Genomic DNA, 19,145 nt, shown 5'->3' on the forward strand with positions numbered 1-19,145 from the left:
CAATGTCTCTGTGTCACTTTGAAATGATTACTGATAATCCATCATCATATTTATGGCAAAAAGCGTAGTTTTCATATAGAGTGTATGAGAGCTGTAACCCAGCTTCCGGTTTTGGGCGTGCTGGCTGCGCATCACTCTCATTCACCAATGGGTAATGTTTAGATGGATTTAGGAACTTCCCCTCGATTCTATTGGCTGCAACGGTTCAAAAGAGGTCTCAATCACCAAGATCGACCGATGGGTGCCAGAGATATGGCAAATACACCCAAATGACCCCAGAGGTGGGTTTTTCTTTCTAAACCTCTTTAAAAAGGTCAAATGTCACTTGTTTCGCATCAATCTTGATACAGGGTACTTATTATATGTTATAGGTTGGATTCCTAAAGGTTTGGTCTACTATCACATCATTCAAGGGGGGTTTTCACTATAAGTAATGGGGTTTTTTTGGACGGAAATTATATTATTTACGTTTGTAATGTTTTTACTATGTTCAATATGAATTTACTTTAAAATAAAAACATCTATATTGATTCTGACTTCTCTACATCCAACTCGAAGGTGTATCATTGCTTTGAGAAAAAAAAAAAATGATTTACCCCTTGTAGAAGTGAAGATATGGTCATTTGTTCTGGGCATGTCATTTTCGAACCTGAAAAACAGGCTCAGGGCTTAACAGGTGAAGAATACAGATTAATAGTTTACATTGCTTGGGAGCGATCTAAATATAACTGCTATAGAGAAAAATTGGGTCTTTAGAATACATTTCTTGGATAATCTTCAAAAATGGCTCACTGATCGAGTATAGCCTATTAAGTAACGGCAGAGAAATCATTAAACAAAGTTAGTTTGAGGTTGATGAAGAAAACTTTTGCTCCATTGTATTTCCTGCTGCTGCGGAGTTTGGCCGGTCAGCGCTCTGGGAGCACCTGTCAGGGAAGGTTAGCATCCAGTCTGGACCCAACTAGGTCAGTGGTGAGCCAGCCTTCATTTGTATGCAAATCCATGTAGATTTACTGCTGATAAGGTTGGTTGGATCTTGAGGCATGAGTGGTTTACAGGCACAGAGAGTCCAGGACAAAGTTTATATTCATCTTCATACCCTACTCTGTAATAAGCCCCAAGGTTCCCAGAGCTCCGTGCACAATTTGTTTCATTCTCAAATGCTCCACTCAGTCACACTTCCTGGTAACCTGTATAACCTACGACATGGACTGGCTGTCACTCAGAAGGGTCTGCTGGAGCAGTCAGGTGTAAACTGCCTCACCCAAGACTCTGAGTGTGTGTTTCAGGGGAGAGGAGAGCTTTATCCTTCCAGCTGGTGTGGGGATTCAAAACCTGTAACTCTCAGATAAATGGATTAGGAGAATATCTGCTATATTTCCATGGAAACAAAACCTTAAACAAAGAGGGGGGAAAAAGCAAACATGAGAACGCCTCATCAACCTGGCTAATGTTGCATATCCCAGTAATCACTGAGTGTTTCCATGCACACATTATTCAGGATTCTAGCTCAAATCCTGGTGACCACCGTCCGGATCACATCTGTGTATATTTGTGAACACAATGTGAGCAGGCTTTCTTGGATCGAGATTTACCTCTCAGAAGCCCTTTTTATTGTGAAACTGACACTAAGATTTGATTTACTAAAGTAAGAAAACCATAATGTAGCACATACAATGTAATGGATACAAGAATTCAGGCTGCAAAGTCTTATCATTCAAAGCTTTAATGTTCTCACATGTCCATAATCTTATTCAGTCATTAATAAACAGCAAGTATATGAAGTACTTCTTTCCCTGGGATTCCCTGGTGAGCCAAAGGTGAAAGCTTTAAGAATGAACCGTAACGTACCTGGTTCTCCTCCAGCTGGGGACCTGTCATAACAGTCTTTCTGCCCTCATTTCCTGTTATCTCGTAACTATGTTTTGTCTAATAAATAAAGGCATGCAGTGCCTAGAAATATACCTTAAAACACAGCACAGATAATAAATGCGTCGTTCCAATAGCTGCAGGATCAACCCATGACCTACTTAATACATACAATGGAATGAAAACGTTCTAAATACTATCAAGTAATTTGTCAAAATGATACCTGACAAAGAAGTGCAGTGGTGTTCATGTGCCAGCCATGATGAACCCACACTTGTGTTTATTAAGACATTGTACTGTCTCCAAAGTGCTCTCCAAAGATATACACATATAAGAAAAACTATTAGCTATGGGAAACCAGGAGTATAGATGGTAACAATCCACCCCTCTGAGCCTATTATCTGCTCAGGCTAACACATTTAGATTGCACCAACCAGGACCTCCCCCATCCATCTGTCAGCGTGCCTTTCTTCCAGCCGAGTTTGGGGACATTTGAATGCTACACTCCATCAAGCATGTCAATTTGTAGATTACACCTCAGACAGCTCCACAAGAATTCTCCATTACCTCCACATCAAACCCCAAATTAGCCGAACAGATCAGCAGTGGAGCTCTGAATGTCCACACTCATTTATCAACCTTGTAAATGGAGAGATATGTTTTAACCCAATGTGCGGTGCTTTGACTCTTGTTAAAATGAACGTCAATCCAAAATTGAGCATGCTGCCAAAATATCTGAGGAAGATATTGAACCCTTCCCAGCTGAATATAAAGCATTAAAAAGCTTTTAAAGCAAAAGCATTTGAAGTGCACCACGTGTACAACTGCCGAAATATATACTTTCTCTGGATTTGTGCTCAGTGCTGTTCCAGAGCTGCAAAGCTGCTGGTTTTTCCCATCAGCTTACATGTAGAAGTCAGGTGAGATGGTTTATGTTCCATGTGTGTTGCCCCACTTACTGTACCGCTGATACCTCCTGTATACAGTAGGCAGGCATCGGACTTACAACAATTTAACGTTTAGAGTTCATATAAGATTCTTCCAACTCCTCTTCAGACTCATGTCTTGTAAGGATGTTTGCAGATAGTAAAAATGGTGTGATGTGTTCTTCATCACTTTTTGCCTCTCCTTGGATCCTCGTTTCACTGTGAAAGGGGAATGTATGTTTGCTCATTAGCATGATTGGTGGATGTGTCAACTACCAGCCGTTTTGAGACGGCGCCTCTCCTGAACGGTCATATGAAGGTTACTCTTCTTGGTTGATCTTGCGTGCTTTAAAGATGGAAGCAGACAGGTTTGTTATATGGGACATTGGACAACAACGTTTTTTTGTTGTGTCTTGACTTGAGTTACCCTAACCCTAAACACAGCAAAATTAATTTTCCAGTTCTTAATTTGTCTGTAAGATCATTGTTCTGCTCCTTTATTATTCTCCTGCTGTACTTGTCCTTTAAAAAGTTTCTTTGAGTGGCCTTGTACTTTAGATGTTATGTTATCAGAAACAGAGACTTTTAGTGAATAGATACCTTATAAAGATCGAAAGAGGAGATAAGTCGACAATGACATAGAGAAAAAAAATAAAACAGAGACAGTCCCCAGGGAAATTCCTCTGAAAAATGAAAGTGCCTGGGAGATCTAGATTAAGGCACTAAGCGTTTTGAATGAAATTGGGCAGAGATTACTTGTTCTTAACTCTGAAAAGGGAATCCAACATGCTAACAATATTATCAAACTGCGTAGTCATAGGAAACCCATTCTTCATGATGAGTAAATGATGTGTTCTTATCCAGACTCTTGCTTCTATAACCTTTACTAGACAACAAGTAATGTTAGCAGCATTATTCATGGTTTTATGTAGGAGGTTAAACTGACTCACTGTTAAACCAAGTGCTGCTACTCACCCCTCACTCAACACTGAAGTGCAAGACACTGTATTCCCCAGCTGCTCCACTGGAGTTGTTCATTGACGGGTGTAACTGAATCACATTGTGGGTGAACTTCGGGCCCCTTAGTGTGAAACTGTGTAAGACAAGGAGTGTCAGAAAGCCATACAGGTTACCGGGTAAATAATGTGCAATAAAAAAAGATAATATGCACATGCCAATGATGGTGATAACATGTATATGCAAGCCTCTCAGAGTTTAAGGATGTATATAATTATGTCTCTGCATTGAACAAAATATGTAACAAGGCTGGGACACAATGGTGGTTTTGTTACATTTGGACAAAAAAAAAAACGTAATCACATCAATTCAAACCTGAAAAGCTGAGATCATATTTGTCTGATTTACCTGCATTTTATTAGCGAGGGAACCCTTGGTTTTGTGTCATCTAAAGAAAAGGAAACATATCGTACACTCCTCAAAAGTGGCTCATTTAGATCACTTGAGTTTAAATTGGCTTTTAGAATTGTGCCCTTGCTTTATCATTAAAACCTTTTGTAAATAAAGATTGTGTATGATTCCTCACTAGTCACATTTGATCCTGAAATGTACCCAAGTTTTAACAGATACAACGGATGTTTTTACACATTGGCTTTAAGAGTCCAAGTATGTTCTATAAGGTTAAAGGATTTTAAATCACAGCTTTATTAATGCATTGTAAACAACCTTGACTAATCTAGGTGACCTCTGATGCCTTGCTGATGGACTCACCAAATTAATTTCCTTCCTCTCTCCTTTTGTTTCTCTCTCGCAGGCCTACTCCGTCTATGATGAGGAAATTGGTTATTGCCAGGGTCAGTCGTTCCTCGCTGCTGTTCTCCTGCTGCATGTGAGTAAACTCATCAACAATCTGTCCACTGTCTCATGGTCAAAAGATGCATCAGATTGATGACAATGTATACACACATGCACACCAACCTATGATGAACAAAAACAACATAGATGTTGCCGTATCATGTGATTATGTTATTTAGTCTACTTTGTAAGAATAACTTTTTCTTCGCACCATGACTTCAAAAGTGAAACTCTTTGGAGCTGCTGGAATGTAACCTTGATGCTACAGACGTCTTGAGTAGCAGTTATACAAACGTTTACGTTATACACTTTTGATCAAAGAAAATAGCTTGGCATTGTGCAGCTGCACCTACACATCTCTGCATCTATAGAAACCAAGTCTAGCTTGTGCTGGGTGTAATAAAGCAGAGGCGAGACCATATAAGAGAATAAATTAAAGCTGAGAGGGAGACAGAAAGAAGGTCTCTGGCTGACCACTGTAATGAAAACACTTCATAAAAGAATGATGTTGATGAATAGAGGTGGGTTAGAGAATGCAAAGAAGGTAAAGCTGAAAGCATAAGAGATTCATAGCAGTAAATGTGAAGCACTACTGTAATGTAAAAGAAAAGGGCTGGACAAGATAATCATTCACTTCACATATTATCCAAGGTCATTGACACATGTCTTAAAGTAACTCCTGCTCTGTAGGCCAATCCCAATGCACATGTAACTGTTGTGCAGTGTTTCTTGTCTGTTCAAAAGGAGCTGCAACGTATACAAGGCATCCAAAATCCTTATTTAGGGAAAGTGTATAAAGACAGATGGAGGAGAGACAGAGGTGTAGACACATGGAGGCGGGAGTCCCAAATAGAAATGGGAAGTTTGGTTCAAATCCTAATCACAAGGGCAGCCGAGGTTAAAGAGGGGGAAGATGGAAGAAGAGTGGAGAGCGAAAGATAGGTCAAAGGAGGTGGGGCTATTAGAATAAATGGTAGGATAACCATCGATGAGTTTAGTGAAGACACATCACGATGTACAGAGGAGACAGGAGTGGAGGAGGAAATAAGGATGAAGTTACGGAGAAGGAGGGGGAGAGATAAATGGGACAGCAGCAGTAAAAGAAAGAGAGGTTATACAGGAGGAGGAGGAGGAAGAAGAAGGGAGAGGTTATAGAGGGGATGTCAGGAATATTAATAGGGGTTCAGGTTTACCTGCAGGAGCCCATTCAGTCCCAAACACATACTGTCACTCTGGTGTGTGTGTGTGTGTGTGTGTGTGTGTGTGTGTGTGTGTGTGTGTGTGTGTGTGTGTGTGTGTGTGTGTGTGTGTGTGTGTGTGTGTGTGTGTGTGTGTGTGTGTGTGTGTGTGTGTGTGTGTGTGTGTGTGTGTGTGTGTGTGTGTGTGTGTGTGTGTGTGTGTGTGTGTGTGTGTGTGTGTGTGTGTGTGTGTGTGTGTGTGTGTGTGTGTGTGTGTGTGTGTGTGTGTGTGTGTGTGTGTGTGTGTGTGTGTGTGTGTGTGTGACAGTGACAGTGTTAAGATACTCTCATGCCTCTTAGCTTCAAGACAATAAAGCATCACATGAAATCTAAATTCTGCACCAACTGGATGCCATTCACACCTTTTCATTCATCTTGTCATTCTGGCTTCATTTGGAGCCAGTCAAATAACGCAGCATGATTAAATGTGTCTGTATCTTGTTTTGAAGACTGCGTGAACATCCACTGTCATGTGGAAATCTGCACATGTTCCTGGTGGAAGTTAATTGTTATTCATATGGTTTCAGATGCCAGAGGAACAGGCCTTCTGTGTGTTGGTGAAGATCATGTATGAGTATGGCCTCAGAGCTCTCTACAAAAATAACTTTGAGGATCTTCACTGTAAGTTTTACCAGCTGGAGAGGCTGATGCAGGTTAGTGATGCAATGCTTTATAATGAATAACTTAATATGTAATGATACTGTACTACAATGCAATGGAAAGTAACATAATGCTCTGAAGATAAGCCTGAGTGGAAGAACAGACAGTAGGAGGACTCGGTCTCTTCCCTGTATTCTTGTTATTTTATCTTTAATTTATGTAATAACCATACGGTACATTTATGTTATGGCCACCAGTTTTGAGTATTTTGCTCGTCATTTTGACTTGGCCGTTGCTTTATACTACAATATTTGGCAATTATACTAGACTGGTCTCAACAATGTTAATTTACACTAGATTACAACAACATTTCTACTTTCTTGAGAATCCATTTGGCTGTTTTATTTAATTCATTAATGATTGAATGGATGGTTTGTGGGATTACATATACTGACTTGCCACTAAGAAGAAAAGACTAGCGGATGGGACAAATAGCTTTACAAAATATATTTGCATTTTCCATAAAAGCAAGGGAAATATTCAAAAAGGTCGCACATGTTTCCGGGGATTGCATCATCTGAGGGGGAAGACATGTTTGTTGTTGCCTCGTTGACTCGTCATGGTCACATATAATAATTATAATAGAGGACACATAGGTCTTTGTGTTTGAGACACCATTCTTTCTGTCTGTTGAAGCTGACAATCCTGCCGCTGGGTAACTTTCCTCGCACTCAGGTATTACAGCCTTAATCCACTCACTGAGCAAAGTTTAATTGGGTCCTGATATCCATCCTGGCCCTGATAGCAGGTGTCTTGCAGAATCAAGATGAACTTGGTTAGCATTGACCAAATGTGATCAATGTAAGGATGTTAGCATTGACTGCTAATTATTAGTGCACAGCTCACCATCTGCTCGTGTCGGGTGTGATATAGCACGGTAAATGTTGGTCAAAGTGGATCGCTATCTGGCTTATGTTATCGTTCAATCACTGTACATGTGTGGATGCTAAGACTTTTAACTTCAAAATTATAGCTGCCTTATTCTCCACTTGTTATCAATATTATAAGAAATCAAAAGAGACAAATATAGAACATAGTGAGAAAAGAGTGACTATTTAGTTGAACTCAAATAGAACAAATTTAGAAACCCTAATCGAATAGACTGAACAGAATAATAAAATAATAAAACAGCAGCAAATTGTGTGAATATAATTGTTTTGTATAATAAATTACATATCCCTTTTTATGTATTTACTGGAAGTCTTAACAATGTGAGCTACTATTTATATAAAATGTATTTGTTAGGCAGCTGGGACTGAATGGCTTTTTTACAACTTTTTATTTAGTTTTTGGGGGCGCTTAAAAGAGTGTTCAGGAAGACAGCATGATTTAATAAAGAATGAGGAAAAAGGAAATGTCAAATTGAAATAAAAAAAGCGATATTCTCTAGTCTTGTAACTGCTCTTTTATCTCAAATGTACCCTTGTTCTCTTTATTTGTGCTCCCACAGGAGCAGCTTCCAGACTTGTGGTCCCACTTCCAGGAGCTGAACCTGGAGGCACACATGTACGCCTCCCAGTGGTTCCTCACACTCTTCACTGCCAAGTTCCCCCTGTGCATGGTTTTCCACATCACTGACCTGCTGCTCTGTGAGGTATAATGTAGCTCACTGCAATTCTTTTTTCGTTGAATATATGGAGAGTGATCTAGTTAGTAGACATTGTCCAATGTGGGGAGGGTCCACCTTCTAGAAAGATGAGAGGGGGAATAAGGATGTGAAACTGAACAGCTAAGAGTCGGCAAGTAGGGGGCACTTACTGCAAAGCTATACCAGCACTTATGCATCACTTTGTCTAATATCTTACCAATGTAATCAATAGAGGTGTGGTAATCAGGCTTTTAAAGGCTGATGATATCATGGATGTAATGTCATTAGGACCATTTGACCCGATACCAATCAACAGCCCTTTTCTGTCACTCCATGACTCAATATTTAAGAATGAATATAAGGATAATGTATTCTGTGATATTCTGCAAAAACTTTTTTAACTTTAAAATTCTAGAGAACTGTATATATTATCACAGAGGAGCTTGTACGATAGAAAGGTAAAAAAACACATTGAACTCTGTTAAACAGTTGTTGTATGTGTTCCTACATGATCTGTCATAAGTAGCCGTGTGTCTTGAAGTGACTACTTGAAATCACTTTGACTATCTGACACATGGTATGGATACAAAAAACTCTTAAAATTATAAAACAAACAAATCCTCAAATATCATCATCATCATATTTTTTGCAGTTCTTTAGAGTCCTTCTTCATTGTTAAAGAATAGGGAAAAAAATAAGGTTTAGTTATTCATCCTCTAAATGTGTCATAATGTAAGAAAAAATTGTGTTTTTGAAGCGTAGAACTCAAAGTAACAAGGGACCATGAACAGAGCCTTGAGTTACACCATGCCAAGTGACACAGCAAAATAGTGTGATCCTCTGAATCAGACTGTCCTTACATCTCAGCATGACTAAGAATTCACCACCCTTCAATTTGATATGTTTGTGTTCAAATTAAACTGACACATGGGTGGAATTATTAGTGATTTTCAAATATATTTCTTTATTGGTTTGAAATTTTTCATTGCATAAACATTAAAAGCCAAAATGCCATATTTGTTTCCTCTTCTGCCCATCCTTCTCTCTGTCCTTCCCCCCCTCTCTGTGTCCTCCTATTGGCCCCAGGCAGGACAATTAAAAGTTTCCCAGGTCTTTCTCACCCAATGAGCCGCATGATGAGAATCTGCTCATTAAACCAGTTCTCATCTCCTGCATCCTTCTCTGTCTGCCCCCCTCTCCATCATCGTTTCCGACTTTTTATTGCTTCTTCCCTCTATCATGTTTCTCTCTCATAGTTTTTTGTTATTGACTTTTGTACTGCAGGTCTTTTTTTTTCTCTGCTGCCTCTCCTTCCATGACCCAATCTTATAATAATTTAACCGGTGTGTCAGTATTTTGCGAGCTAAGTTTTACAATTTTCAAAACAGTTGCAGAGTCATAACCTACATATCTGAACACAGTACCAGGTATTGTTTGTTTTGCAACCACTAACGCTGTGTCAGCCATTTCTTTGAAGTCCCCTTCTAACGGGGGAACAGATGCCAAAGTGATAACACTGAGGCTAGATCCAGAATTTCTGAATGAGGAGGAAAGAGATGTTTTTTCTGTCCCTTATCAGATTTTTTTAATGTGGGAATACATGGCTTTAAAAATCATAATTTCCACTGATTTGTAGGGAGTCCCAAGCTCACAGCTTGATGTCGCATGATATTTTTGAGGTCATAAACTCAGGTCACCAGTAACTATTGTAGTACTGCGTATCAATATCACTTATGATATGCACGTTATTTCAACACTTAACTCCTACCTGGTCCATCGCCCTGTCACATTCCCAGTCCAAGTCATGATGTTTTTGTTGTCTGCATGTTTATCTCAGTTTCTCCTCTTAAATCTGTCTTGCTCAGATACACAAACACATACACACACTAAGAGATTATCTTCCTATCTCTCCTACACACCTTTGATCCTGCTTCAGCACTGTAGCACCATCTTGAGGCCTACAAACAAAGGTGTGTGTGAAGGCAGAGCTCCCCCTCTCTTTTATCTGTCTCCAGTTATTTTTAGAGCCGTCCAGATATTTTTAGCTCTGTGTTGCCATGTGAACTGGTTGTCATGGGGACCAAGGAGACGGGTGTTCCCATGCAGGGCTGACATCAGCTTCACATTTTCTTTCTTTCTGTGTCAAAATCAGAAGCATTGTGTCAACAAAAGAGGGAGGGTAAAACACATAGTCGCAGCAATTCATGTGCATGCTGTAAATCAGTGAATAGAAACACTGTCTGTGATTCATATATGATCAAAACATGTACATTTAGGACTTTATCTGTTTATTTTCAAGTTGTATTATCTTGTTATTTGCAACTCAGTTTTTTAGACATCTGTTGTTAGTTATCTCAATAGAGATTCATTTAAAAAGTGGGTACATTTATATTTCCTTTCAATTATGCTGCTGATTTACAAAAATAATGTATGCTCGATTTACTGTGCAAATGCAGTTCATACACAAACACATGCACCGTTAAAGGGTCATTATGAACACATTTATGATGTGTCAACTTTAATACTGTATATACTGTATATCTTTTTATTCAATTGTTGTGTATCAGAAACATATACACTGATGCTCTGACACATTAAAACATCCTGATAAACATGAATTGCACAAACCTTTTCTGTGTTCATATCTAATCGTCCTTTCTCTTCCAGGGATTGAACATCATTTTCAACGTAGCCCTGGCCCTGCTCAAGGTTAGTACTATTTGTTATATATGATGACAAATTATTCATATAACATGGATTTAAGAAAAAGCCAATCTGGACTCTTTTCTTAACTTCAATTATTGCATGTAAAAATAAAATGTTAGTAATGCACAGATGTTTTGAGCAGTTTATAAGAGTGTTATTTATGAAAATGTGTGTACATCAAGTGCCTACATCAAAGCAGGAAAACTGCAAAGCTTTTGGAAAGAATGACTGTGCAAAAGAGGCATTGTGGTGTGAGGCTGCATTAGTACCTACATTATTAGGAAGAGGTCAGAGAGTTGGCAGTTATTGCCCTCTAGTGCTCAAATCAGAAATTGCATCATGAAGTAATGAGGCAGGTTGTATTTAAGACTAATTAGATGGCATGTTGAATGTGATGCAGGGTGCAACAACAGCAAATAATACATTTCAATGTATCGTTTTACTATTATGGTGTAGCATGTGTTTTGAGCAGTGTATGTATTGATTCATAGTAATAAAAAAAAGTGTGTATATATCACCCACACTGCCCTCAGCTGAAGTTACTAGCTTATTAACAAATGCAATTACATTTTAAACATGAATATGCAGGTAAGGGTGCATACATCGTTTTGATAGAGTTCCTTCCGATGTTGAAAAATGTAAGAATGATTGCTCATAATTCATAAATGTACATTTTCAAAAGTAAACCATTTGGGATGTGGTTTCATGAAAATATAAAACATAGGCACATACAACAAAATAGACATACATAAAATAAAAAAATAATAAAAAGAGCAAACAAAACAATATGTTTAACATTTGTCTCGGGCTAGAAAAAACAAGTTACAAGTCGTGAAGTGTAAGGTAGTTAAAGAAATGTACAACAATGTACTGAGTTCTAAATAAATATTTCCAAACATAATAATAATAAATTGTATTTGTAAAGCACCTTTCATTGCTAAAAGCAATCCCAAAGTGCTACAGGAGGTGTAAGAAACAAATAAAAGAATCAAAAGTTTAATCAAAGGCTTTTTTTAAAAGAAAGGTTTTTAGGCCTTTCTTAAAGGTGTCAGTGGTCTGTGGAGTCCTCAGGTGGTCTGTGGAGTCCTCATGTGGTCTGTGGAGTCCTCAGGTGAGTCCTCAGGTGGTCTGTGAGTCCTCAGGTTGTCTGTGGAGTCCTCAGGTGGTCTGGGAGGGAATTCCACAGGTGAGGAGCAGCTGCACAGAAAGCCTGATACCCCATTGTGTGGAGTTTGGTCCTGGGGGGGCGAAGCAGATGGTTTGTTGTGGAACGGAGGTTGCGTGTGGAGGTTTGTGATGCGAGTAGTTTATTTTAGGTATGAAGGATCGTTCCCGTGGATGCATTGATGGTCGAGCAGTGAGATATTGTATTCAATCCTGAATGAGACAGGAAGCCAGTGGAGGGAATGAAGGACGGGTGTGATGTGGTTGTACTTTCTCACCCTTATCAGGATCCTAGCGGCACTGTTCTGTACGTATTGGAGCTTCTGAAGGCTCCCGCTAGGAGTCCCGATGAGGAGAGCGTTGCAATAGTCAAGCCTTGACTTTCCATGTGGAAATGATGAACGGTTTAGAACCAGTTGTTGTTGTGTTATCAGATCTGTTTGTGGTGGGATGGATCGATGACTGCGTCATATTGCATGTTGGTGTCACGTTGGTCAATGTGGACGTTCATTTGATGGTGCAGCACTTGTTGAAGTTGTGCTGAAGCTTCTAGAGATCCAGATAATGAGGAGTGGGATTTGTTTTGTGATGCAGTCTTAGTATTTTTCAAGAACTAAATAGAGAATAATTTAGCATGTCTATTTTTCATTTATTTTATTTTTTAAAGATCAAGTTTAAAGATCAAGTTTAACATACAAAAATAACATTATTTTATGTTTAATCTGGAAGTCATGTAACAAATGGGTCATTTTAGTTGATCCATGCTAAAATGATAATTGTTCCGTTTCCCTTTTTATTTTTGCCATCCCCTGAAAACATCATGACTATTCATAAAATCATAGGGAAATCAGTAAATCCATACATGATTAAAATGTTCATGGAGGCTGTACAGTATATGTACATGTTCATCAGTGAGAGCCATTATGGATCCGACAATTGTTTTTTAGCATAGTTGCTAATAGAAAAATATGGGTTAGAAATCATAAAATATATATATATATATATATATATTATCCCCAATCAAGTTTAATTTGCCATGAAAACCAGTACTTCAAATTCTATTATCTGCCAATACTGAATTCTTATGCAGTATTTAATAAAATGTTCTAACACAAACTTTTAACTATATCCCTGATAATGATTAAAAAAAGACAAAAAATGTTTCAGTTCCTTCCATGATATGCATACTCACTATAATAAATAAACTAAGCGATTTTTTTCTTTACCTAGTGCGGCTCAATCAGGCTTTGCTCTCTAGACGTATCATACAGAGTTAATCAAAAAAGCCCTCCTGCTCTATATGAGAGCAATAATGCATTGTGTGTGTGTCAGACAGAGAAAGATTTGGTGCATGCGATGGTCGGGAATGGAGAACAAATGAGGATGTGAGGAGGGTGGAAGGGGCTTCCACTGCCTGCCTCTCATTGGCCAGGCATGACGGCATTCTCCCCTGAGGTTCCCTCCTCCCCCTCCACCCATCCTGCTCTCCTCTCCGCTCGCATCACCCCTCCCTCTATCTGTGTCCACCTCCCTCCCTCTTCTGCTTAGCACTCGCCATGCACAACAGGAGCATAAGCTAAAGCGTTAGCAATCTGGACCTGGAGGAGAGAAGCTCTGTTTATGTTTTTCAAAATTGTTCTTCCTCCTCGTCTTTACCTCCCATTGACGCTTCTTCTCTGCCACAGCTCTGTCTTCTTTTCCTGCCACCCATCTACCTCCACCTTTTCTTCTCCTGTGTTGGCTGGCGATGCATTTTGTCATGATGCTACCTCTGTTCATCACCCAGAACTCTGCCAAGGAGCCGCCCCTGCTTACTGCTAGCTATTAGCTGTTAGCATAACAAAGAGGAAGCGAGGAAGGCTGAGTGAAAAGGGAAAGCTGGTGGAAAGGAAACGCTGTGTGGTTTCTTTGCCTCACCCCAGCTGCTGGCTACGACCATCACTCCTGATAACTCAAACTCTAATGCTTACACTCATCTATTTAGCCTTTGACGTAGAGAGGCCAAAGTGAGTTTCCATCTGAAGGAGCTGGCTTTCCATATAAATAATCTACTGACTAATTAAAGACCGGATGCCTGGATGCTGCTCCTGATGGATATCTGCCGGAGTGAAAAACACTGGAGTCCATACTGGAGCTGCTGACTGGACTGTGCTGTTACTGCTCCAGTGGTTTGGATCTACTGAGACTTCAGATCAGAGGGTCATATCGGTGAAGAGAAAGAGCAAAGATACAGAGAATCTATTGTTATACGCTCTGGTTTTATACCTCTTTCCAAGCTCATCTTGGTTTTCTTGCATCATTGGCTTAAATCTGACTCAACGAGTTCAGCATCCACTCAGCCATAAGCAAACACGAATGCATCATCATCTCCGGAAGGCAGAAAAGGGGCACACTCCCATGAAAACAGACCACATTTCGACAGCTTCTGCCCGCTCCTCAGGACCGCCTGCTCAGGCTTAAATTGGGTTTATTCAGATGAAAGGATTCATGCTGTTAATTCAGGCCATTCCACATCAAAAAAAGCTTTATATCCTGTCTGCTTCACACCTGGTGTGGCTTCCTGTTTGAAAACAGGGTACAAAACCTCTAGTGCTTTGATGTGTTGTCACGCCCGCACGAAGCCTTGAGCATTAAGGAGTCTCAGTTGCGTAGACTGAGGGAGGTTTTCTCTCTGGCTTTGAAGTCTTACAACTAAAAAAAAAAAAAAAGGTGGCATACTTATCCATCACTGCTGTTTGCTGGAGCATCAGCCCACGTGTTGAGAAGCTTTGTTGCTAGGCAATGGCGTACTGTATTGGAATTGGTTTTGGGAGCTTGGCACGGGGAGACTAGATTTGAAAGTGAGTCTGGCAGGTAACTGGAAGACTCATCATTATGCCAAATGCAATGTCCATGCATCTTTTTCTGACTGTTGTTTTATTTCATCTTGTGGTCGTTACCGGGCTCTGACAGTGGTACAAGCCGAGTGGCATCCACCGACGTCCACTTCCCCATATTCTGTGGGGAGTAGATTCACTTTATTAAAAGGAACCTGCCCGGTCTGCTGTGTGTTCCTAGGACACTGCTTCATGTGGTGTTATCAGCTCCTTCAACCAGATGGTCAGTCACCTCGTACCCCGGGACTCTTTTTGACTAGGGGGTGACCTCACGGCAAAACTCAGCTGAGGGTGAATAAACTCTGCTCCCAGTCCACCTGTCCTACAACTCCAAGAAATCCACTGGGACGTTCGGACTACACGCTGGAGTCATCTGCCACCCTGGCCCCTGAGCGGGACCGCCCCTCTCCCTCACCCTGCCCCACCCCACCACCATCTCCTCCACTCTCCTCTCTGCCCTCTCCTACCTCTATACCTTCCTTGACCCCGCACCGGCCCCTTCCAGCAGTGCACATGGCGTTGGAGGGCGGAGAGGGAAATGCGGAGGAGAGGGCAAACAGCAGTGAGGCCTCAGCAGACTCTTTCTGCAAGGCGATGGGTCTCCTTGGGATGGGACACCGGCTCTTCGTCCCTAAACTGCTGGCGGTGAGAGAGAACTAAACTGCACATGCAGGGTTGCTTTAGTTAAGAGTTACAAAGTCACCTTTTTAGTTTGACTTGTGTTAAACATTAAAAGTGCTACTGTAAAGGACGGATGGAAAAACAGGCAAACATGTCTCAGACTAGAAACTTCTGTCTCTTCTCTTCTTGCATTGGTCAAATAAATATTATATATAATAATAATCTGTTTTTGGTGGAGGTTTGAACTTCAACCTTTTACATATTTTGAAATTCAAAGTTGCACATTATTCTTTGGACCATTCCAGATAAGAATGTGCAACCTTCTAGGTTGTCACACTAGACAGAGGTGCCAGCCGATTGGCTGAACTTTATTTGCAGGAGAAGGCTAGCATGTTAGCTTTGTGCTATAAAACCTGATTCTGTACAACTATATCCATATAGAAAACTCCAACAGAAAGCTCTTGGATTGCAAATTTCAACTCTTGCACTTACTGTCAATTTTCAAGCTGCCTTAAAGTTCAATTTCATTATAACCAATACTGTATTCAATTTGAAATTAAACAGACAAAACTCTGGATCATTTTGTATAGCTTGTCTTGGAATTCGAGTGACAGTTGAACAGCCATGTACAGTACATAACATATTTTCTCTGGATACATTATTTTGACTATGCATCCTTACACCACCAGAGGGGGATATTTATTAGCTCAGTTACCCAGTACAAATTCAGTGACAAAACGGCTCCACCGTTTGAGTTTTTGTGTACAGCATCTTGACAGAGTGCTTGTAAATGACCTCTACTGTAATATGTGTGCTTGCTGTGATTTACATAAAAGGTCAGTGATCTCAAACTGCTTCACGCAACACCTAATTAATGAAACACTTTCAGGGCCACACCACCCTAAAGGATCATTGAAGCAAGAGACCTACAAACATTAGATGACTCTTAGTGACCATCATATGTCTATCTGTGTCCCATCTCCTCATGTCTCGCTCCAGACGTCTAAAGAGGACCTCTTGCAGGCAGACTTTGAAGGGGCTCTTAAGTTCTTCAGAGTCCAGCTCCCCAAACGCTACCGAGCTGCGGAGAACGCCCGCAGGCTTATGGAGCAGGCCTGCAACATCAAGGTAAGGAGCTCTACAGACCAACACAGGACATTTCTATTCCTAAGCCCTTTATTCCTGACTTTCCCTGTATCTTAATTTCAAAGTTTGACAAAACCTTTTGCACCGTAGAAAACACTAAAACTGCTGTTTAAGTGTGTACTTAGGCACACTTACACCTCATTCCTGGATTCTGGTAGGATTATTGTAGGAATCCAAGCAACACAAAAAGGATTTATGATTATTATAAGTCTTAGCATCTCACTCTGAGACACAAAACACTTTCCCAGAGGGGTCAAAGGTCATTGGGCAAGTCAATAACAGATTTGGCTTTCGTGGTGATTAAATGCTGTGCGGGGTACTGCAGTGACATCCCTAATTTGTCCACACAGCACTATAGCTGATCTGTTTGTCGGTGTCCCTCATGACTTTTAAAAACTCTTTCTGTCTTTGTATTGTGTTCTTGAGTTTTATTTGCACTGCACTACACAGAGATGTGAGTCTAAAAGAGCCGGTGATACTGTGGCATTTTGGGTTTTCTGAATATGACTTCAGGATTGGATGTTGCCAATGCTCTCCTATTCCATTTATCAAAACATGACTAACACGTTAAAAACAAATCAACAAAAGAACTACCACACAAATGATGTTAAGAACAGGAATAGCTTTTTTAAACTGGATAAACGGCGGGTGGGATCTCTGTTGTGTCAGGGGGGTGGCCGACATAGAGGGGAGAAACAAGTCTCAGATAATTACTACATTCTTTAAATTGGCTGTTAACTATATTTTATAACAACATTGTGTCAAGTGACAATGCGAAAACATTGTTACTATGTCAAGGGGGTTGAACCTACAGAGAATTAAGATTACAGCTTCTCTTGTGTTTACAGAGCTCTACCATGTACCGAGTTGCATAAATCAACTGTTTTGGTTCAGACAGTTGTTTTTAGCTGACATGCTTTTAAAAACCCACTGAACACTAACTGCTAAGTATTTTTGACAGTCTAATGAATAGTTGAGTTGTGTTTTCTTGGGTTAGGGTTAACCCTTTGCATATGCCATGGTATTCACTCTAGTTGTTTGTTGTTGTTTTTTGAACCAGTCTTTATGTATGTTGCAGTTTATTGGTCTTTACTCCAATTTGTCTTTAGCAGATAAAAGACTTCTTCCTTGGATGGTTGTAATAGTTTTCCTCAGAGCATACAAGGTTGAGTGGACACAAACATTCCTGCACATACACGGAAACATGCGTGTTATCATTCTCCCAATAACCTTAATGAGACTGCTGGCATTTGGGGAATTTGCTAAGGTCACCAGAGACCTGTGCAGTACATGGTGTATTTGATCGTGTGTGTGTGTGTGTGTGTGTGTGTGTGTGTGTGTGTGTGTGTGTGTGTGTGTGTGTGTGTGTGTGTGTGTGTGTGTGTGTGTGTGTGTGTGTGTGTGTGTGTGTGTGTGTGTGTGTGTGTGTGTGTGTGTGTGTGTGTGTGTGTGTGTGTGTGTGTGTGTGTGTGTGTGTGTGTGTGTGTGTGTGTGTGTGTGTGTGTGTGTGTGTGTGTGTGTGTGTGTGTGTGTGTGTGTGTGTGTGTGTTGTGATAGGGGAAGGAAAGGGTCGACTGAAAGATGGAAGAGATAATCATCCTCCCTCTGCCCTTCTCTTTTTTTTTCTCATGCTCGCTTTTTGTTTCTACATACAGTTAATATTTTACATTTGAGGCATTTTCCGATTAACTTATCTTCCAAAAAACTTTAAGTGAGTAAGCAGGTTGTAATGTATTGTTGTGTTGAAAGGCATTTTGGCAGTACAGGCAGGACGCATGTCTCTAAATGAGGACAATGCTTACGATCACCCCATGTTTGCTGAATTTCAGTGTTTTTTACATACAGGATATCCTGCACTGTGACTCACTGTTTATCTCTAGTGGTTTAGTTACATTTTGGCCCTATTGCACAATTCAATGCAACCTGTCATACCAGGCTTTATGTTGAACAAGAGCATACACACACAGGTTTTGTGTGATTAAACACACATTTTCATCAAATCAGAAATACTGATTTTGATGTTGGAAAGTCACTGGATATTGTCAGACTCTTGGGAGGGAGACGCCTTAAACCTTAAAGTGGACCTATCATGCTATATTTGATCATATATTGTAGAGCCATACCTATATAAAACATGTCTGTGAATTTTTTTTTTCAAAATAACAAACAGATCATGCCTTTTAGCTATGCCTCATTTTGCTCTATTTGCTCTATTCCATCCCTGTCTTCACAAGGGCTGATTCTGTGGCAAATGAGCTGCAGCTGACCCCTCCCCCCTGCAAAGGAGGGGGGCGTGGCACGAGCGTCATGTTACCATGCTGTTACCATGCTGTTACCATGCTGTTACCATGCTGTTACCATGCCACGCAACCTCTCATTCCCTTGATAGGTGGAGAGTTGGCCATATACAGTAGGCAGAGCACCCCGTTTCTGACGTCAGAGATATTTCAAATCTGTATCAGTCTGTATCAGATCCGTTGCAGCCCGTTTTTAGAGATTTGGGTATGGAGGAAAATAGTGAGGGTTGTGTTTTCTGACA

General features: G+C 40.3%; 1 protein-coding gene across 2 annotated transcripts in view; it reads left to right on the top strand.

Moving 5' to 3' along the window:
- Nucleotides 1-4,570: 4,570 nt before the first annotated feature.
- Nucleotides 4,571-19,145, top strand: part of LOC307031183 (rab GTPase-activating protein 1-like) — a 35,892-nt gene continuing 21,317 nt past the window's right edge. The window contains exons 1-5 of one of the 2 annotated variants that reach the window (XM_079668062.1): nucleotides 4,571-4,641; nucleotides 6,373-6,498; nucleotides 7,956-8,099; nucleotides 10,761-10,802; nucleotides 16,460-16,588. In XM_079668062.1, the coding sequence (XP_079524188.1) occupies nucleotides 6,373-6,498; nucleotides 7,956-8,099; nucleotides 10,761-10,802; nucleotides 16,460-16,588 (441 nt within the window). In that variant the 5' untranslated portion in view covers nucleotides 4,571-4,641. Of the gene's footprint in view, nucleotides 4,642-6,372; nucleotides 6,499-7,955; nucleotides 8,100-10,760; nucleotides 10,803-13,486; nucleotides 15,485-16,459; nucleotides 16,589-19,145 lie in introns of those variants that run through there. The other variant, XM_079668063.1, reaches the window with a different exon arrangement.

This window comes from Notothenia rossii, assembly GCF_949606895.1.
Source record: "Notothenia rossii genome assembly, chromosome: 1".
NCBI lineage: Eukaryota > Metazoa > Chordata > Actinopteri > Perciformes > Nototheniidae > Notothenia > Notothenia rossii.